At 43.1% G+C, this 22,337-nt stretch overlaps 1 protein-coding gene across 2 annotated transcripts in view; it reads right to left on the bottom strand.

Moving 5' to 3' along the window:
- ROR2 (receptor tyrosine kinase like orphan receptor 2) overlaps positions 1–22,337 on the bottom strand; it is a 217,682-nt gene that overhangs the window by 21,283 nt on the left and 174,062 nt on the right. For both annotated transcript variants that reach the window (XR_014266219.1, XM_082471250.1), the window contains exons 3-4: positions 8,163–8,450; positions 7,326–7,356 (exon numbers count right to left, since the gene is read on the bottom strand). Coding sequence is in view for 1 of the 2 variants with exons in the window: in XM_082471250.1 (XP_082327376.1) it covers positions 7,326–7,356; positions 8,163–8,450 (319 nt within the window). In the remaining variant the exon portion in view is untranslated. The remainder of the gene's footprint in view (positions 1–7,325; positions 7,357–8,162; positions 8,451–22,337) is intronic.

Below are 22,337 nucleotides of genomic sequence, written 5' to 3'. Positions count from 1 at the left end.
TGCATGCAATTATACTGATGTCATATTTGATGTGGCAAAAATGTGAACGGAGCACATTCATTCATAAAGCCAACACCAACATTCATGTCATAAAAACCCAAGTCAGCAAAACCTTTTAGAAACATTGGCTTTTGCAATGGCCATCTCTAAGGCTAGGATCACATGAGACGGCCAGAGGCAGAGAAACAGTGTCTCCAACACTAATAGTTCATTGGCAAGCAAACGTTATTCTCTTCTGTCATGTTCAGGGGGCTGGTCCCTCTCACATCAACCTTGGAAGATTGGTGACTTTGGGTGAATTTGGAGGTTGGTGTGTAAAAAGCTCTCATTCATGTATAATAGGGCATCATAGCTGATACATGAGTTTAACTGAAAACAAAAAGATTTAGTGGGAGCATTAAATGTGCTTCTACCATCAAGTGCTAGTATTATCATTACTGCTAAAGCACAAACATTTTCATTTGTGTCACTATATGATCTGAATTAAAAAGAATGTGTGTGTAGTCTCTAACTACTTTAACTATGACTGTGTTTAGCCACTTATCGCCTGTATCACATAATCTTAAAATGAATTAAGTTTCTATCTTTTATTCAAGTTCTGCACTATGGGATTTAAGGGGAGTTACTTTTCCAGAAAAAAGATCCTATCACAACAAGAAGTCATGGAGAAAAAATTAGGTTGGCTTCTCTCCCCCTTCCAACTCAATTTCATTAGGTTGGTGGTTTAATGAATTTAACATCAAATGCTAAATGTTAGCCTTTTGTCTGAGTTAGTTTACTTTTACCAACTTGTCAGTAAGGCAGCTTGCTTTCTCCTGAAGTCATTTTTAATTACTGGATAGTCAGTTGGCAGTTTCAGGGGGTTTTTTAATAGTGCTATTTTCCTATAATTAGGACAAAGTTTGAACTAGGCTTATGACAGTTTCCCAAAGAGCAATGGAAGGAGTTTGAGGTAGAAGATGGCTGAGTTCCATTTAGACATGCAAATTGTGAGGTGCCTGTGAATCATCTGCCTGGAGATGCCCACCATGGGGCTGAACTGGGGGGCCTGGAGATGGGGAGATAAGTCAGACTTGGAAGTGAAGATGTCAGGCTCATGAGCTTATGGGTGGAGAAGGGCTGAAACCTTGGAATTGTCTGCAAGTCGTGAAGCAAGAAGGGCTCAGACATGGCCTCAAGGAAAGTGATTTCCCAGCGGCCAATAATGAACGTAACTTTTAACTGTCCAAAAAACAACACATTTTCCTTTAAGCAGACGTTCGTTGAAGCACCTTAGGCGTGCATTTACTTGTGAGCCATCAGGATAGCCGAGGACAACCAACACAGGAAACATGGAAGCCCTGACGCTCACGCTTCAGGGAACACCCCCGACCCCTTCACCCGACGACTTTGCTACCACCAGGCTACCCCACCAGTGTACATATGTGTCTATCATCATGAAAATAAACCACTTTTTAAAAGAGTAGCTAGAAAAGATACCCACACATGAAATGTGAGACACACAGCCTCACATTAATCCCCTCGCATTACCAAACCTGCTACCTGAGTAAGCTATAATCACCCTGTCTTTGAACCTACGTCTGTGGAGACACAGCCTGTCCTTGAAGCTTTTGTTCTCCATACACACATCCTCCTCACCCCACCTTCAAATGGATGGAAGGAAAAACAATGTTTTAATGGTAATAAATCCCTTAACCTCTGGGGATTTCCACCCCACCCCACCCCCCATCTCCTTCAATACACACAAGCTGATATCCACCAACACTGCTGATGACCACGTGTGTGGATGTGTGAGGGCAGCGGCCAGAGGAAGAGAGCGAAGAGCCTGGAGGGGATGAGTCATCACAACCATCCCCGTTCACGGTTCAGAACCAACCTCGGCGTGTCCCCATGCTGACATGCTGTACACAGGGATCAACCAGGGCTGTATGATTATTCACTGTTTCAACTCTCCATTTGCAGGTACAGGATATACCACCAGACCAACAATGAAAGAGCTTTAACTGCTGTGCATTTTCTCAGGAAATGGCCCAAGAGGAGAGAGTCACAGTATTGAATAAGCTAGTGATATTCCAGAGACAAAAACGGAGAACTTGTGGGTAATTCTGTTTTAAACCCGCTGATGTTCCTTCTTTTTGTCTTTGTTCTGGTCAACTTCCAGAGATATCATAAAGGAGGTGAAGGTGAGTCTGCCGAAACATAATTACAGTCAATGGGGAGAAAAAAATCATGGTCACAAAAAAGACAACCGTCAATGGGCTGGTGCCTTAGGCTACCAAGTATCTGAACAAAGCGGGTCATCTGCCAACACAAAGTTAGCAGATCAATTCAGCATAATATTAAAACAATATCTCACCCTGACCAAGTGGATTTCAGTCTAGAACTGTGAAGCGACCCAGTAATAGGAACTCTATTACATACCGTAATATTAATACGTTGAAAGGAGAAAAACTACACAATCACCTTTGTATCTGAAAAAGTAACTGTAAAAGCAAACTTCTATGCAATTCCAATAAAAATACAAACTGATAAAATTCATATGGAAGAATAAAAGATAACAGTCAAGATAATTTAGAAAAATGGTATAGTAATAAGGTAGCTGTATTAGCCAGCTTAGGCTGCCATAACAAACACCACAGACTGGGGGGCTTAAACAACAGACTATGACTTCTCACAGTTCTGGAGGTTAAGTTCAATATCAAAGTGCAACCCTATTTAGTTCCCAGCTTTCAGACGGCCACCTTCTCGCTGTGTCCCTACATGGCAGAAAGGAGAGACAGTAATCTCTGATGTATCTTCCTCTTCTTATAAGGACACCAGCCCTATCAGATCAGGGACCCACCCTTACGACCTCATTTAACCTTAATTACCTACTTAAAGGCCCTATCTTCAATACAGTCCCATGAAGGGGGGTTAAAGCTTCAATATCTGAATTTGGTGGGGGGGCACAATTTAATCCATAGTAATAAGCAAAAATATTTCTCTACATATAGCAAGATATATTACAAAGATATAGTGTTAGAATATTGTGGCATTTATTCCAGGCACAAAAGTTACTAGAACAGAATAGAGAGCCTAGAAGCAGATCCGCATGTATAGAAATTTCACAGATGACAGAAGTGACATTAAATTTAATGATTACAGATGTGGCTATTCATTAGATGATGCCAAGGCACTAGGCCACTGAGATAGGAAAATATTACAGTAGAACCCTAGCTGATACCAGCATAAAAATCAATTCTAGATGGAGTAGAAACTGTGTAAAAATTGTATCTAGAATATATTTTAAAACTCTTGCAAATCCATATGAAAAAGACAAACGTCCTAATGAAAAATGGACAAAATACAGTCGACTCTGGTTATCTGTGACAGTCATTTTCTATAAAGTTGCCACAAACACTGAATTAGCAAATACTGAGCCATTGTTCCTAAGGCAAATAAAGAGATACTTTTCTGCAAGTCTGTGGTCATAACGTTTTCATCAACCAATCAATACATAACCTTGTTTTATGTGTGTTTCTGTTTAAAGATGTCTTATTTAATGTGGTTGGTGATTCATTAATAATAAGCTTGGGGCCAACAGCACTGTAACTCATGCTTGAATGAAGCTTATCTAACGTATTTCCTCCACAAGGCACATCACAGCCTTCTGGTGCTTAGGAACACAAGACAGCACTTCAGCACTGTGCTTGGGGCCATTCTAAACATCAAAATCACCAACGAAAAGTACAAAATATAAACAGACCCAGAAAAGGACACTTGTGCACAGCAGGAGAGCTGAAACAAGATGGCAGACCTCAGCTGGGAACGCATGCACTGGGCAACTCAAATTTTTCACTGTTGTGTGCATATCCATGAGTGACCATGGAAACATCCTGAGTATTGATTTGGGGGTTACAAAGAAATTTTACTGAGTAAGAAAATTTGCAAGTATTGAGTCTATAAATAAGAATGGACTGTATTTGAACTGGCAATCCAATGGTTATTAAACCAATACAAATATGTTCAACTTCACTGTTTACTGGTGAAATCTAATGTAAAATTACTATAACTTACAACCGACACCCAAGATATTGGCAAAATTTTGAGTTCTGATAATACCACGTGCTGGAAAACAGGGGGAAATAAGAACTCATGCTTTGCCGGTGGGACTAGGAAGTCCTTTATCACTTTGGAGGGCAATCTGACCATACGTGGTAGAGGTGGGAAGTGCATACCTGCAATTCCACTCCCAGACTTCTACTGCTGGAGGACTCTGGCCCACTGGGACAAGTAGACATGGAAAGATGTTTACATAAGATGGTCTGCATCAGTGAAAACAACTAACCTTCACTGAGTAGACACATGGACAATTAAAGTGAGACTAACTCACAGAATGGAGTATTGTATATTTGTTAAAATGAACTTAACCTACATGTATTAACCTGGACTTCCAGATTGGCAAACCCCCCTCCTCACCCACCTCTAAAAAAACTGCACTTATATGTTATTTACAAGAGACTTACATAAAACAGAACACAAAAAGGTTGAGGGAAAAAGTGGGACAGGAATAGTAAAACAGCTTTCTAGCAAATGCAAATAAAAAGAAAGTAGGTAGAGCAATATTATTGCTAGGCAAAATCGAATTCAAGGCAAAAAGCCTCAAAAGAGACTTAAAAACAAGACAAAACAAAACAAAAGCTATATAGTCTCAAACCTGGAGGTATTTAAGAACATAAACTCAAAATTAAAAAAAATAGAAAACTGATAGAAATTGGCAAATCCGAAATGAGTATAGACAACTTTCATATATTTTCAGATATCTGTAACCAATGTGAACAAAAAATATAGACACTTTTAATAACACACTTAACATATGTGATTTAATATATGAATTGAAATATTGTGTACTGGCTACCATCAGAGCACATTTATTTTTTGAAACAACAGGAAATAGTCACAAAAATTTACCGTAACTAATTGGCCACAAAGAAAATCTCAACCAACTACCAACTGTAAAATACATCCCAAATTCACTGGTAATAATACAACACAAATCAGAAAATAACAAAAAACAAAAGCTTATGTTGCCTGGAGGGGAAAAAGATGTAGCCAAAATGGTATTCAGAGGAAACTTTACTGTCGTAAATGCATTTGTTTGAAAATTTAAAACAACTAATAAAAACTACTTTTTTAAGAAGTCAGAATGACATAAAGATCACTTGAACCACTACACACACATCAGAATGGCTCAACTTAGAAAGACCAACCAGATCAAATGTTGGCAAACAATGCAGTGACCATAACTTTCCTACCTGCTGGTGGGAGTACAGAATGGTACAATCACCTTAGGAAAAGGTCTGGTATTTCTTACAAAACTCAGCACACACATACCCTATAAGTCAGCACTTTGACCCTAGGTATTTACCTAGCAGAAATGAAAATACATGTCCACAAAAAACTTGTATGAGACTATCCATAGCAGCTTATTCATCAATGTCAAAAGATGCAACCTGCTCAGGTGTCCATCAAGAGGAAAATGGATAAACTAACTGATATAGTCACACAAGGGAACACTATTTGGCAATAACTAGCAGCAGCCTAGTGAAACATGTACAGCATAGATGACTCTCGAGAGAATCATGTCAAGTGAAGGAAACCAGGCTCAGGTGGCTAGGTATTGTAGGATTTCATTTCTATGAAGTTCTAAAACACGTAAAACTAGCTCATGGTAGAAAAAAATCAGAACAGTTGTTGCCTGGGGAGGAGAGGAAGTGATCAAGAAGTTGCATGATGGAACTTTCTAGAGTGATAGGAATGTTCTGCGCCTGGAAAAGGGTTAGATTGCAGAGGTTTTTGCACTGTTTGGGCCTTATTAATAGAATACTTAATGTAAGTTTTAACTCAAAAAGAAGAAACAAGAATAGCAAGTACACAGATGTTGAACTCTTGTTAATGATTTCCATAATATTTCTAAATGATATCATAATCCATAATGATATCCAAAATATTTCAGGATAAGTGTACAAATATCTGCAAATTATTGTGAAATGAATAAAAGAAATAAGACAACTGAGGAATGGAAACGGATGGAAAGATAGGCTAGCACAGTAAAATGTAAGCTAACACAACATTGTAAATCAATTATACTTCGATAAAATAAATTTTTAAAAAAATAGAAAAAAATTTTAATTGTATATAAAATTAAATAGGTAAGTATATTTGATATTTATATATTTAATAAATTACATTATAATTATGCATAAATTATTTATTTATATATTTTGCAATATATATCTTTATGTTATATAATATTTACTTTAATTATACATAAATAGACAACATAAGATATAGATATAAACGAAAATAAGAATTCAACTTTTGAATGACTTATACCTTTTCGAAAGCCTCACAGATGTGCCCTGGATGCAATTTCTTCTTTTCTCACTCTATTCATGAATGATTATTAAGGAGAAATGCTTGGACACTACGGCTCAGCACAGAAAGCTCTCAAAAATCTGCCTTCTGCAAGTGGCACCTGATGTAAGCTAAGAGGGGCCCCTGCCCACCCACCTCACCCCAATGGCCAGGGTTTACGAGGCAGCAGGGGGACGCAGAGAAGCAAACACTGCTTGGCTGACCAGCACAGCGTCTGCGCCACTGCTCAGAACTTTCAGATGTGAAGCAAAGGCTTTCTGATGTGCCTGAATAGAAAATGAGGAATCCAACAGCCACGGCTAACCTTGAACACAGGTGCTGAAAATAGTGATTCTCATGGATGTGAGGTCCGGAGGAGAAAAGACGTTACACCAGGAAACAAGAGGCCTGAGTTCACAGTCAGAACCTGCCCGCAGGTGGGTGAAGACCCCTGAGCCAGGCTCTGAGCCTCAGTCTTCTGAAGTGGGTCTGAGACCCCGCCTATGGTGGAGGTTCCCCGAGGCTTGACAGGCATACATTTTGTAGACTGCAGCTGGCGACGCAGTTAGGGTGGCGCTGGGCCTTCAGGGTACTGCCTCCCTGTTTTAAATGTGTCCAGGACACCAGGGTCCTGGCAGCCCCGGCAACCTGGTCTGTACCCTTACACTGCCTCCAGTTGCCCTGCAAGGTCACGATCTCTGAAAGCAATTAACTTTGCCTGCTTTCTATGACTTTTTCCCTAACACTCAACATGGAAAATATAACAGTTCTCCAGCCAAAAGCAAGCACATTGCCATCCTTGTGTGAAGTCCAGCCAACTTCTAGCAAATTCAGCAGAAACATGTGTTTGCCCGATTTAAAGCCGGGGTTCTTACATAACGGAAGCCCACAAAGAATGAGAAAATGGTTTGAGGAAAGCAAATACTTACTGAAAGTTATGATTTGGGCTGTGTGTTGGACCTAAAGGAAAAGAAAAAAGACAAGTTATTAATACTTCATGATTTGGAATAAATTTTTTTTTCCAATGCAGCCCGTGGTAAAGGCAACCGCAGCCCAGGGTACTCATTTGTGGTGAGCGGCCTTCGGCCTCCAGCTCTGCCCCTGCCCAATATTATATGCCAAGGATGGGGGAAACCACCAAGGATGGAAGGGGTGCTCTGTGTCGATGCAGAAATGTCAGGAGATATTTTGGGAGCTTTTGCTGTCTTTTCTCTCTTCTCATCTAAACTTGATTCACAGGATCTGTCTTACTGGTGACAGAACGGCTGGGGCATTGCAGGGACCTCCACAGAACTGGGATGAAAGGGACATATGCCTGCCTGCCATTTAATTGCTTCATGCCACCTGTGACGAGCGCAAGAGTACAGAATTGTCCTCACGCTCTGCTCCCTGCCCATCCTCTGGGCCGGGCTGGGTTTCTGGGGTTGGGTGGGTGGGTGCCTGTCTGGATCGCCTGGGCTTGAAGCGTGCGTGGCCAGCCTCCCCGTGGGGTGACCTCCTGACACACAGCCTGCCTGAGATTATGTTCTGCACTCCAGGTTTACAGACCTCTCCGTCTGCGTCTATTTTCTTTTATTACTAGTAAATGGGTAACAGGTTAAGCCAGGACCTCGTGCACAATGGGAAAGGCCTCGGGGAAGGGTTTTGTTGATTTCCTCTCTGCTGACTTGTGTGTGTTCAGTTTCAAACTGCACATTCATCTGCTGCTCGGTGGCTGGGGACTTTCCTATCTGATAAGCAGCACACCGGGGGCTGTCCCCACTCACCGAGCCGCACGAACAGGACGCCAGTGGCGGTGATGGTCTTCACCCCATTGGTGGCCACGCACTGGTAGTAGCCGGTGTCCGTCGTGTCCAGGTCCTGGATCCGCAGCCGAGAACCGTATTCCGTCTTGCGGATGATGATACGCCGGGGCTCCTGCACGACCGGGGCGTCGTTCTTCAGCCACCGCACGCTGGGCGGAGGGTTTCCGGCCACCTTGCAGTGCAGAATCGCTGTCTGGCCTTGGACTATGGTGATATTGTTCACCGGCTCCAGAAAATTCAGAAAGTACCCTGCAAAGGAGAACAGTCAGAGAGGAGCAAATGTCCGTGAGGGCTGGGAGAGAAGGCTGCCTGGGGCTCCTTCTTGGAATTGCTTGGGGAAGGTTTTGATTTTTCTCTCACATAGGTATAGCCCATTCTCGTTATTTGGGGTAATTTTGTTCTAGAATGTTGCCTCAAACACTGAATGAGCGAATACAGAATCACTGCTGCTGGAGAAACACAGGGTTAGGTTCCTGTGAGCCTCTGGTCACAGAATTCTAATCAACCGATCAATAAAGAACCTTGTTTTATTGTGCTCTGTTTAAAGACACCTTATTTAATAAGTATTGTTGATTCATTAACATCGATCTCATGACCAACAGACCAATAACTTGTGTCTGAAGGAAGCTTATCTAACACACATGCTTTCTCCATAAGGCACATCTTGTGCTTAGGACACCAGACAGCACTTCAGCACCATTACTGGGGGCATTTTAAATGGCAAATTACCAACAAAAAGTACAAAAATGCAAAAAACATGGGACTAAATAGACCACGAAAAGGACATTTGTTTACAGTATGAGTTGGGACATTAGGCAGAGTGTCATTTTGTTCAAGCTCAGCTGGGAATGTGCGCATGTGTGCATTGGGCAATTCAAAATTTTCACTGCTCTGGGCATGTCTATGAATGACCATGAAAGTTCTGTGAGAACTGATTTGGGGGTTAAAAATACATTTTAGGTAATAAGCAAACTTGCAAATATGGAATCTGCAAATAATGAGAATCAACTTTACTTCTTTTTGAAAGCACTAAATCTAATCTCACTAAATTTATGATGCAAATTCATATTCAGAAAGTCCATCCTCCCTTCTACCACACCATCAAGCACAAGCTGCAATAAGGAAAGTAGAAAAAGAAAGCATGTGACAAAACAGAGATATCCTCAAAAACAAGCTAATCATTGGTCTGAACAGAACAAAAATAACAAGGTTGAGTGTTGCTGCCCACTGCACCCAGGGCAGGAGCAGGAAGAAGCCGTCCAGGGCTCGCACACAGGAAAGAAAACAGGGCCTAAAAGTACCTGAAATACAGAGCTAGCGGGGCTGGAAACACTGCCCAGGAACGTGGGGTTCCAGTTCAACCACAGGCAAGCGCTTCTCAGCTGGTGACAAAGGCCACTGGGAACAAGAGGAAGTAAGGCAGACAGCGGTGGGGAGGGGTAAGGGTGAGTGTGTGTGTGTGTGTGGTGTAGGTCAGGGGCTGGGGGGTACTCTCTGTCAAGATAAACATGCACACTAAAATTCCACAACACCAAAGAAACCCACTAAGGCTAGACAGACAAGACAATCAATCATCAGGAGATGAACTTACTACAGACAAAACCAAGATAATAGAGCAATCGGAAAAGCCTATAAAGCATATTCAAGTTCTAAATCTTTTGGCTTGATTTCTGGTTGGTCCCTATTCTTTTTTTATTTTTTAATGAAGTGAAACATTGAAAGATGGCACATATCTGTATTACTGATTTAATTGGATGAAAAATTACAGGATTCCTAGTGGACCCTGGGGATAAGTTTCACAGGATGAGTGATGGCTCAGATGTTGGGTGATAGGAGATAGCTGAGGAAGTGGGAGGTTGTGAACTTCAAGATGAAGGGACAGTTTTCCTTCACAGGGGAGAGTGGATAGATATCGGTCTAGAGAGGTGTCACTGACCAGTACTGATTACTATTTATGAATATTATTAACAACATCATTAGGTTCTACCTTGATTCTCTGCTAGCCAACCCCTTTCTCAGTGCAATCAAGTTGAGGAACAGAATTCTTACTGATGACACAAAGCTGGAAGGTAACTAAAATGTCGATGACAAACACCTGAAAAGAGGCTGAATCAAGCAGGGTGACATCTTGGATGTCAGGGCTGTTCATTAACAGCACAAGCTCAACTTGGAGAGACCTGCATTCCTGATGCTCCTGCACTAGACCCGGCATCTTTGAAAACAAAATGAGACCTGATTTGACATTCTGAAGCGGTTACTTTGGTATAATCCGGGCTGCCCAGATTACAGCGAACACATTGTTTCACTATGTTCTGGCCAGAGCCCAAGCACTCACAAGTTGCTTAAGATTCAAATGCTTCATTAAGGTCTCATAACACTAAAATGCACAGTAGGGCATATAAAATAGTCATCAAATTATAATTTAAAATAGCAAATGACAGATTAAATCACCATGATCTCTTCTTCCTGGCATAAGTTTAATTATAATTCTCATCTCTACCCTGATGACAGTTTTTCCAAAGGCCTTTGACAAACCATGCCTTCCTGGGAGACACAGGCAATGGCTTCATGTAAAGGCAAGAGTGTAAGGATCTATGTCTCCAAGCTGACTAGCAAAAACCTAAAAGGAGCAGGCCCAGGGGTTCTGAGGGCCGAGACAGGATGGTCGCTGCTGGCTCTTATCTCATCCATTTGGGGGACTGGCTTGAGAGTAGTTCTGCTACCACCTTCCTCCATTTGCATACATCAACTTGGGACGTCTCCATCGATTGGCTAAAAATCTTGAAAGATATAGAAGGATCTTCTTCAACATGGAAAAAACATTTGTCTAGAAAGGGAAGAAAGGGAGGGAAGCACTCAGAGGAGAAAGTTAAGGAGACAGTTCCTTTTGTACAACTTAGAAGGAAACCTGGGGAGAGTCCAGGACTGTCCAGTTACTCTAAATATAGACCCTTAGTGTCTGCTTCTTTTCAAGAATATCTTTTTTACATCGAATGGGTATGGAAACGTGGAGTTCTTCTTCACTGTTCCCACCAACAGCTTCTCCTACACCCGACTGACAAATTGACAGCGGTTTAGACTTAGTCTTTCCGTGTCCCTCAGGAAGGCTCCTTTTTGAGAAATGCAGAATAGGGCAGATGGGCTCGTGCCTGTTTGCGCGCCACGTGGGCACAGAGAGCCCTGATGTTAACCTTGTCCCACCGGGTAGGGCGCTGTGAAACCATCTATTAGGCTTAATCCAGAGATGGTGCTGGTATCTCCCTTTCCGATGCTTTATCAACACTAGCTAACAAGGACTAAAGAAATCCACAGGTACTGGAATCAAGCACCTTACACAGTTGATTTAATCTTTAAAGCCCTCTTGGCTATATCTGTTTATGTGAAATGTACAGAATAGGTAAATCCAGAGACAGAAAACAGATTAGTGGTTGCCAGAGGCTGGGGGAAGGGAAATTAGGGAGTGACTCTTAATGGGTATGGGGTCTCACTTTGGGGTGATGAAAGTGTCTGCAACTAGAGAGCAGTGATGGTTGCACAGCATTACAAGTGTAGTCCTGGGGTCAGGAAATGCCTGCTGAGGAGGGATGGGCAAGGTGAGACCAGGTGAACAAATCAAGGACAAGCAGGTAGAGGGGAGGTGGAGATGTCAGGCAAAGGGGAAGGGGACCACTCTCTTGAAAGCATCCTTCCCAGAGTGCTGGCAACCACCCTCAGTTTTGCTCAGACCCCGGGGTAAGCCTTCCACTGATTTCCTCCCCAATTTATCCAGATTCCCTTCACTCTCAACCAGATGAACACTCACTCCTGAAGCCACACCTTCCTCAATCTACAAAAAACGAAGGAGAATCTAGTGAAGTGATCTAGTCCACATGGGAAGTTCTTGCCAACTCTTCTCGATCCTACACCGTCTAAACCAGTGGGGTTCAACAGTGTCTTCACATTGGGGTCACCTGGAAGCTTATAACATACATCCAGCTGCGCAATTTGTCAAAACTCTTAAGTGTGCAGCCCGAGCTAAGAGTCCCTGCTCTGAAGCGTTGAGGAGAAAGAAAAGCAACAATTCCAGTGAACGAAACCCATCCAAGAATGAACTTAGAGCAGACCCGAAACAACACTGAGAAGCATCGCTGGGGGGCACGGTAGGACTGGAAAGGATACCTGGGGAGGTTCTGAGTGCAATGGCATATAAGAGGCCTGTCCAGTTGGGAATGGACAAAAGGGAAGGATGTCCACAGACAGCACCCATGTCCCGACTGAGGCCTTGAATCAGTCTCCTTCATGCTCTGCAGGAAGCTCAGAGAGACCAAAACTGTGGGTCGATAACATGGTAATTTCATACATTCATAGCTCCCTCCCTAGGCAGGTGAGTAAAAGCAAGCCTTCAGGAAGAAATCAGAAAGATAGATAATGAAGAAAAGCTAAGTTATACCCATGGTATCAAGGCTTCTGGAATGTTCTTTCCCTTCCCACATTCTGCCCACTGGAAGGGAGGGGGGTCCCTTGTTCTTCCTAAAACACACCCAACTGATCCCTTATTGTGCAGTCAGCCAAGAACCCCTAGTCCTCTGATCTTTTCTATTTCTCATAAGTCAATTCTCTGCCAGAAAGTCACCTCCACAGAGGGTGTTCCCAGCTGCCTCTATTCACTTCTAACCTTGCCCCCCACCTCACTGATCTTGGCCTGCTGCTATGTCAAAGTCACACGCATTAAATTATGATGACTGAAATACATTGTGACATCAAGAATAACAAATGTTACTTTGACAGGGGAGCAAGTTTCTCAATTTCATGGCTATTTCTCTTCCATCCTGATAAGTTCCATCTAAAAATTGGGATAGGATGATGGAGAGAGAACTGCATTTATTATAGGAAAACTATTATATTTCTACGTATTGTACTAATTTCCTGTTGTTGCTGTAACATGTTAGCACAAACAGCGTGAAACAACACAAATTTACTATCATACAGTTCCGCAGGTCGGAGGTCCGAAAATCAATGTGTCAGCAGGGCTGTATTCCTTCTGGAGGCTCTGGGAGAGTCTTTCTACTTGCCTTCCCTGGCTTCTGGAGGCCACCTGCATGCCCTGGCTCATGGTGCCTTCCTTGTATCACTCCAACTTCTGTTTCCATCACATCTCTGTTGAGTGACTCTGACCCTCCTGTCTCTCTCTTATAAGGACCTCTAATTACATTGGCCCACCTGGATCATCCAGGATGATTTCCCATCTCAAAATCCTGAACTTAGTCCCATCTGCCAAGTCCCTGTTCCGTGAAAGGTGACACGCTCTGAGTTCCAGGACTTAGGACGTGGACATCTTTGGGAGGCCATTATTCTGTCCTTTATGTATATTTTTCTTTTATCTTGCCACTTTACTGAACTACCTTAGTTATAAGAGTTTCTGAGTTGATGGTCTTAGATTTTCTATGTAGATTTTCTTCAAATAACAATAATATAGCCTTTTTGCTTCCAAAGTTCATACTGCTCCTATCTCCTCTTGCCTCCTCTTCAGTATTAATTATTTTTGAGCTAACAATCTTTAATACTGAAATGTTGCAGAGAAAAGTACAGATATTAACATAGTAGTACCCATGTACACAACATCAAGATTTTACGCAAATATTTTACCATATTTGACTTACAACACTTAAAAAATAAGACATTCTGGAATGTAACTAAAGCACACCCTTCCCTATTTGTCCTTTCCTCTCCAGAGAACTACACTATTCCAATTCATATTTGTATTATTTTATATTTTTAGAATTTTCTCTGAAAGATCATCTTTGCTAGTTGCTTTTTTTTCACTCAAAGTCAGCTTGGGATTTACCTATGTTGATGTAGTTCATTTATTTTAATTACTGTATAATATTCTACTGTACAAACAAACTACAATTTCTTTATCCATTTCCCAATTCGGGAGCAGTAAATTGTTTCCACATTTTTGCTAATACAAACAGTATTTAATGACCATCTTTATACACCTCAACTTGTACATGTATGGGAATAACCTTGAAAGCATCCACCTGGATGCATTAGTGATAAGTCATAGGGCCTTGAAATCTTTCATCCATCTAGGTCTCAAAAGTGCCTGAGTTAAAGTATTTCTCCTACAACTTTGCCAGCATTTGGTGTTTGGGGGCTTTAAAATGTTTGCCAATATTTTGGACATGAAATAGTGCTGTTGTTTTAGGTTGTATCTTAAGGATTCCTCATGAGCTCAAGAGTCTTTAGGAAGGTTTACCAGTCCTTGAGGTTCTCCTTCTGTTGCTGTCTATTCAAATCTTTATACTCCTAACTAATAAATTTTCTTTTTCCTTTTCTAATGTATGCATTAAATATGAATTTTTCAAGTTCTTATTTAGCCATCAAATAAATTATTTTATTTAATCTCCATGTGGTTGGTCAGACCCCAGTTATCTTGTAATTTATAATTTTTTTTGGTTGAGTTATTAAAGGTGTGCTTTAATTGCACTGTTGTCACAAAACAGTCTGTGTGATGATAATTCTTTGATACCACTGAGATATGCTTGCACAAACACGACGATTTCAAGGAATAAACAGAAAACGAAACGTGAAAAAAAAAAAAGAGATTTGCTTTACAGCCTAGTACAGAGTCAATTCCTGAAATGTCCCATATTTGATTGGTAAGAATGCGTTTTCTCTAATTGCTCAGTGCAGGTGTTTATATATGCCCACTAGATTAAGCTTGTCAATTTGTTGCCCAAATTTTTAATACACTTATCAATGTCAATGAGATATGTGTTAATTGATACTGTATATGGCAAATAGCCATTAATAATTCTGTGAGGTTGTGCTTATAAATTGGAAACTATGTTGCTGGGTGCAATAAACTCCCAGTTTATTATATCGTCTAGTCTTTACATCACTATGTAAGGCTTCTTTGTCTAAAAAACCATTTAGTTTGATAGTAATGTACTTATCTCAGAGTACTTTTGGTTAATGTAGTCCTACTCTATATTTTTATTTTTTTAATGATTTTTATGTTTATATACTAGACATGAATCTTGTAAGCAACGTATAATTTAACATGTTAGTTTATAAGTTTGTATGTGTTAACCTATGACTTTCTTAACTGATGGGTTTATTTTTAAAGTGTTTATTTTGCTTCTTAAGTCTCTCTTCCTATTTTCTATTCGTTTTTTTTTTTTTTTCTTTATTCTCCCTTTACTTGTTTGAAAGTTAGGCTTAAGTGGCTAGCTTTACTACTTTTTATAGGCATACCTAATTTGACAAAGTCTCCCAAATACAACCAAATACAAGCACCTTGAAGTGCTGTGAGCTGCAATCACCCCCCAGCCACCAGAGCTTGGAGTCATTGCTTCCCAGTGTTTAGTTACACTCCATTTGTACACCCCCAGGGGTCATTATTACTGATGACTTTTACTAACAGAATTTCTTTAGATTTGCCAACCTGGTTACCAAGTTCTTTCCTTGCCAAGTCTGCCTGCATCTCACTCCTTCCTCCTGGTTCAACTGAGCTCTTCCTGATTCTCATTCGCTCTTTGGGTAAAGAACTGAGGTTGTAAGCACTCTTACTCTTGGTCGAAAATTACCTGTTACTTTCACACTTGAATAATAGCTTAGCTGGGTACAGAATTCTAGACTGACAATTACAGTACTGTCCTCTGTCTTTTGTGGTTTTTGTTACAAGTTCTGCTGTTCCTTTGTGGGTAATATCTGACCTTTCCCCTCTTCGGCTACTTTTCATACTTCCCCTTGTCTTTGCCATTCCGAAGTATCACTAGCTGTGAATTTAGTTTTATTTTAGCCTCAACGGGCCTCCGTGCCATTTCCAACATCTGAAGATTCATGCCTTCCATCAATTCTGTAAAATTCTCTACCAGTATCTCACAAAATATTGTTTCTCCCTTCCCCTTTATGTCTCCTTTGAAATCTCCTTCTTGATATATGCTGAATTTCTTTTTGTGATTCCTCCAAACTATTCACCTACTTTTATATTTCCTGTCCTTTTATAATCTTTAGCTAAGCACAATCTACTGTCCATCAGGTTTTCTCATTTCGTCTACTACATTTTTCATTTCTAGAAGGTCTCTTTGGTTCCTTTTCAAACCCACCACTGCTTTTTCTTCCTTTATCTTTAACCCTTCTGGCTTCATTGTTTACTAGCTCATCACTCATCCTGGGCCTCTCTGAGTGTACTTTGTAATTTTTCACTGCAGGGCTGGGTTTTCTGTGGGAATCCCTTTAGGACTGGGTTCCTGCAACAGGCAGTGTCAAATGTTCACGTTGATTCTTGGGCTCAGGATTCGCCCACAACGTTCTGGTAATGTAAATTTGCTTTCCTGAGGTGTGGGTCCAAGTCTGACTTCTCATGGGAAAGCCTTCTGTGTTTCCCACCTTGAGCCAGGCTTCAGGCAAGCCCTCTTCTTACCCTCCTGGGCTAATGAATGAAAATTCCCCCCTCTTTCCTTAGGTCTCCTAGGGCTTAGCCACGGTGCCTTAGCTACAACATCTCTGATCTCTGCCTCATGGGTTGCCTTCTGGCATGATATTGAAACCCAAGGCTTCTGATGTAACTAAACTTAGCAGAATAGTTTGTATAGCAGGGGTTATATTTCATAGGCCTTATGTTAAGGCATAAAAAATGTAAATTCCTTCATTTTTCTAAAACCAAACTTGATTTTTTTTCTCAACCCCTTATTTCTCCTGATTGAAGGAAATGTAATACATCCAATTCCAGTGGAATCAGTAACTTTAGCATATTTAGTTATTTCATGCAATCTCAAAATCAGGATTTTCTACTTCTGGGTATCCTCTCCAGTGTAAGCTATTCCAGCGTCAAAACACTGAAGATTGATGTGTCTGTAGCTACCCTTTTCCTGCACCATCTTTTGCCAAAGTGTCCTCGTCTTAATGGTGCTTGTTCTACTCTGGAGCCCATGGATGCATCCACGTTTGCCCCACGGCCACAAGGTGACACCGTTGAAGAGCTCACCATTGGAAAGCTCATGTCATAACTGCACAACACCTGCAGATTCCAACTCTTTGTCTCAGTTAAACTTTTTCCCAGGAAAACTGGGCTGTTCTCCATGGCTGTAATCATAGTGGAACCACCCGGGTGGTTCCGGCCTTGGCAGTCCAGGGTTATCACAATTCTGTTTCCTTCCTATTCCTGGCTCCTGGGCATTTCTCCATCTCTCTTGCAAGTTCATCTAAGCATTTACATCTTTTACGAATATTTTATTGAGCACCTGTATGTAATTTAAGTCCGAGGGAGGCCAAGTTAGTTTGGTCCACCATTACAACCATCATTCATTCTCTGGAGGCCGAAATGAAAGTAGAAAGAAAATTCTCTGAAGACTAAGCACAATATTGCTTTTTCCCTTGGTGTTTAAATACCAGCCAGTTTTTCACCTCTCGGCTTCACTTCCTTTCCGTGTGAAATATGGCATTTGTACTGGCCATTGCTAAGTTCTCCTCTAGCTCACAAAGGCTTCCTTTAGAGATGCCCCAAACCTCTCCAGACGCAACTGAACAGGCCAGGAGGAGCTAGGCTTGGGCGACCGCAAATTCTGCTCCCTTGGATCCCGTCAGTCCGTCACAGCGTTAAGAGAGGAGAACAGAAGTTTTCCCTTTTGATTATCCAAGAGGGTTTCCCCTTCCTCATAGCAGGGTCACTTCAACAACTGATGCTAATGCATTCCATCTCCCTGATGCCCAGGCTAGCTCTCTGCTTGCCCCTAAACTCCACACAGTGGAGCTTAGTCCAAGAATGAAAACATACTAAAGGCAGGGGTAACAAAGAACCTGTTTCCAGTGGACACCACTCCTGACCTCACAGTCAGATCAATGATTAATGATTTTTTTTTTTTTACCCCAACTGACCGTCCACATATTCACCAACTTGGTCAAATGACTAAGGTGTTTGAGGATCTGCTTGTTTACCAGATCATACTGACTAGCCTGGGAGGAGATAAGGAAAGCCATGTGTACGAGGGTCATGAGGTCACAGGGCTTTGATTGGTGGGAAATAAAACAGCCTGCCTAGAAGGGCAGGTGATGAGGGGACCCTGAGAGCCAGCGCAGAGGACAAAGCTGCTCTTCCCAGAAGGAAGTATTTACAGGCCAATAAATCCATTGGGGGCAGTGGCAGGGTCTCAGACCTTCCCGCTGAGCTGTCTAGCGGTCTGCACGGAGCCAGCAGCAGAAAGAGTTGGAGGAGGGGAGCTTACCAGGGGGAGCAACAGGGTCAGAGGAGGGTGTGAGACTAGAAAGGATGGAAATTGGAGAAAATAAGAAAAACAGGGGGAAATGAAATTAAAGGACCTGAGAGATGGAGAAAAGTAAGTAACAGTGTTTGGCGGAGAACAGGGTGCTGTGGGTTGAACTGTGTCCCCCAGTGAGATAGAGGTGCTGGAACCTGTGAATGTGACCTTACCTGGAAATTGAGTCATTGCAGATGTAATCAAATTGAGACGAGGACATATGGGTGGGCCCTAATCCAAAGGCTGGTGTCCTTTAAAGAGGGACATTTGGATACAGACACAGAGAAGATCACGTGAAAACAGAGGCAGAGATTGGAGTAATGCGGCCCCAAACCCAGGAACCGCACGGACCGCCGGCAATGCCAGAAGCTCAGAGACATGGACGGTTTCTCCCTCAGAGCCTCCAGAAGGCACTAATCCTGCCAACACCTTCATTTTGGATTTCTGGCCTCCACAACTGTGAGAATGAATTTCTGTTGTTTAAGGAACCTAGTTTGTGGTACTTTGTTATGACAGCCCTTGGAAAATACTGCAGGGGGCTCGAGGGATTGAGGAAGAAAAGCAGAAGAGAGGGAGAAGGAAGGAGACCATTTGACAAACAGGGTGACACCCACATCCTTTCAAAGGGACAGGGACACAGATACATTCACACACACACACACACACACACACACACACACACACACACACACACACACACTTGGAGGGTTCAGGCACAGGAAGACAGACCCAGACCCAGAAAACCAGATGCAGGCACGGGCGGGCTTAGAGAGAGAGAAGCACACACAAAACCCAGGCGGCTGGGAGCACATAGGAGTTGGTGCATATCAGGGGTGGGTCATAGGGAGAGAAACACACACACACACACACACAGACGCACACACCTGGGACAGACGTTAGACAAGCACACATGAACAAGCCCGCTGCAGTTTGGTGTTCAAACTCAGTGGGATGAAGAAGAATGAATGCCTCTCCGTCACCTTCAATCGGGACAAAAATGGATGGTCCAGCCAGACGATGGCCACCAGTTGCCGTGACTACATCCCAGCTGAAGTGCAGGTCTCCAGCAGCCACCCTGGGAGAGTGAGTGGGGGACACTGAGAAGGAGAAGCAGAGAGGAAGGCTTGGAGGCAGAGACTGGCCTCATGCCCCTGGAAGCAGGCTGTGTCCCCGCCCTCCCCAGGGTGGGCTCCCGTGCACATGTACGAGCTCCCAATCCGCCCTGGACAACATGACTGTGTACATTTCGAAATCTCTCATCTGTGGGTTGAGGCTTTCTCCCAACACGGCTCAGTTTGTCCAGATCCCGGGCAGCCCAATGGGCTCTGCAAATTCACAGCCGGCAGGAGGATCAGGGGAGCTCAACGAGCAGCCTTCACCTCGAGAGTGGCCAGGGATCAGAGCCTGGAAACCCATGTTAGATCTGTCCAGAGGAAGTGCGGCAACATTCTAGGCCCTCCGCTCACTGTCTGGGGGAGCCCCAGGTTTCCATGACCAGCCAGGGGACACCCAGAGGGGAGGTGCTAAGTTCCCAGCCACAGACTTCACGCTAACTGTGTCTGCAAGCAGGGTGCTGTTTTCAAGTCTACCCCATCAGCCCTGGAGACGCTCACTCTCTAGTAAACTGCAGGAGACAATCACACACACATTCACACACACACCAAGAGTTCCAGAATAAAACAGAAATGCACCCAACATATATGCTAATCAATCCTTGTGTCCTGTGTGAATCAGGAACCAGGCACCCAGTAAACAGACATCAGGCATCGTCTTCATGCCAACATGGTGAACTCTGTTGATGGCTTTTTTTTCTCTGTCCCAGGAAATTTTAGTTCAGCACTGCAGCACAGCGTGTCACAAATAACAGGGGGCAGCCTGTTAAGTAAGGCATTGACTCCTGCCCTGTGATTTAGAATGCCCTTCGGATCACCTCTCATTGCAACACATCCTCAAGTGGGGAGAGTCAGGGATTCCCCTTCTGGTTTCAGTGGGGACGATGTGCAGCCCTTCTCCTAAGACAGGAGACACAAGCAAGCGAGTCTATTTTTGGAGGCTGTAGGACGAACAAGATGAGTACCACCCGTCCGGGCTCTCAGAAATGATCCACTTCCCACACACATTCCAAAGTACTGATTCTACAAAACCGGAGATGTGTTACATATGCATTTAAAATACAGCCTTGGAACAAAAGAGCAAATGGTTTCTAGGCCAAATGCACACTTTTGTAAGTATAATAATAATAAATAGTGTGTCTAATACAGCAAAGAGTATAAAACTCCTGTTAAATATCACTGTAACTGGAGTCGTAAGCCTTCAGTGCTAACAATGACAGTACTTTGGAATACAGACATTTCAGGCAAACGTTTCAGCTGTAAATCACAGTGTCTTTTGTATTCATTTTTTCCTTCTAGACTCTGGGATCTCTCTCTTTCTGAATACCAACCACCAATTATATGTTAAGTGCTCAATCTTGGCCCAGTGCATTTGAACTCAAATGCTTTTTACCCTTGTAACTAATTCTCAGATCCTGTTTTGCTCAGTGACAGACTGGCCCGCTGGCCGTTTCCACCTGCCTGCAATTTTACAGATGCGTGGGCATCATAAATGGTAACTGGGTTAAAGAAATAGCTCATACAGTCCATTCGGCTATTATTATTTTTTATACATGATTTAAGCCAAATGTGGCCAAGCAGTAACGCTCCCTGAAGCTCTTTAAACAAAAAAATGCATGGAATAATAAGTTCGGCATTGGCAGGCCAGTTCCTTCCGTCACTGAGGGTGCGAGAAGGAGGTCGGGGGAGCAGAAAGGAAGAGTGGATTGAGTCCTCTTTTGTGCAAGAGCCATAACCCATCAGGAAGTAAAATCACACAACAGGACGAGAGAATTGGGTTGCAAGGGAATCACTGATGCCCCTGGGTCTCCCCGGGGGGCCATTCACCAGGCTCCTGTCCCTGAGGGGCTGCTGCGGTCTCGATGCCTAGAAACTGATGGACACACTGAAAATCATAACTCTGATAATGACAAATGGCCTCAGCATCCAGCCACTGCTTTTTGGGTAAGAGCTATACACTAAGCCCTTCCATCCCTCCAATGGCTGGGGGTGAGATGTGGCCGAGAGCAGTGCCCAGACCCCAACAGGATGGTGGAGCGCCACCCAATCCAGGCCCGTCTTCTGGCCAAGCCAAGCACGGACCGCTGCACTCACCATGCTTCACTATCCGGTGCTGCCACCACAGAAAAGGGGCCCAGCTTGCTGTGGTCCTCTGCATCCTTTTTTACTGCCTTTTTACAAGCGTGTACACATTCTCACAGACACGTGTACACACACACGCACACCCGCCTGACAAGTTAACTTCTGCAACTGGTATTTCTGTGCCCTGGAGAAGCTTCCAAACTCTAACTGAAACTCCCCTCAGCCCTGCACACACACTGATGTGCACACAGGTGTAACACAATCACAAGTGGGTTAACAAAATCAAGAGGCAATCCAATCCCAACTAAGCAGAGGACATTAGAAAGCATCCTGTTCTAGGCTTGAGAAGTTGCTTGAATACCAAAAAGGAGGTCAAGGAATCCCACCCAAGCCACTGAAGCTGACTTATTGATGTTTGGAGCTTACGGCTAGTTGGCAATAAAGTTTCTATGACCGTTTAGCCCATGGTCATTTCAGCACCTCGATTAGCAAATGCATCTTCCAACCAAGTGGACCAAGAATCCAGCGGCTGCTTCTGCCTCCCAGAGGGCAGCTGTGAACACTCGGCTTGAAGAACAGCGGTAGCCAGTGCAGCACTCCCTCCCGGCCCCTGCACACCCCAGCCCATGCCCACAAGGAGGCCCCACTCTGGCTGGAGGGAGAGGTCTGCACATCTAAACACAGCCCCGGAGCACGTT

The sequence above is a fragment of the Balaenoptera physalus genome (assembly GCF_965194825.1).
Source record: "Balaenoptera physalus genome assembly, chromosome: 7".
In the NCBI taxonomy this organism is placed as follows: Eukaryota; Metazoa; Chordata; class Mammalia; order Artiodactyla; family Balaenopteridae; genus Balaenoptera; species Balaenoptera physalus.
The sequence above is the reverse complement of the archived record's forward strand: the minus strand, read 5'-3'. Positions and strand labels throughout refer to the sequence as shown.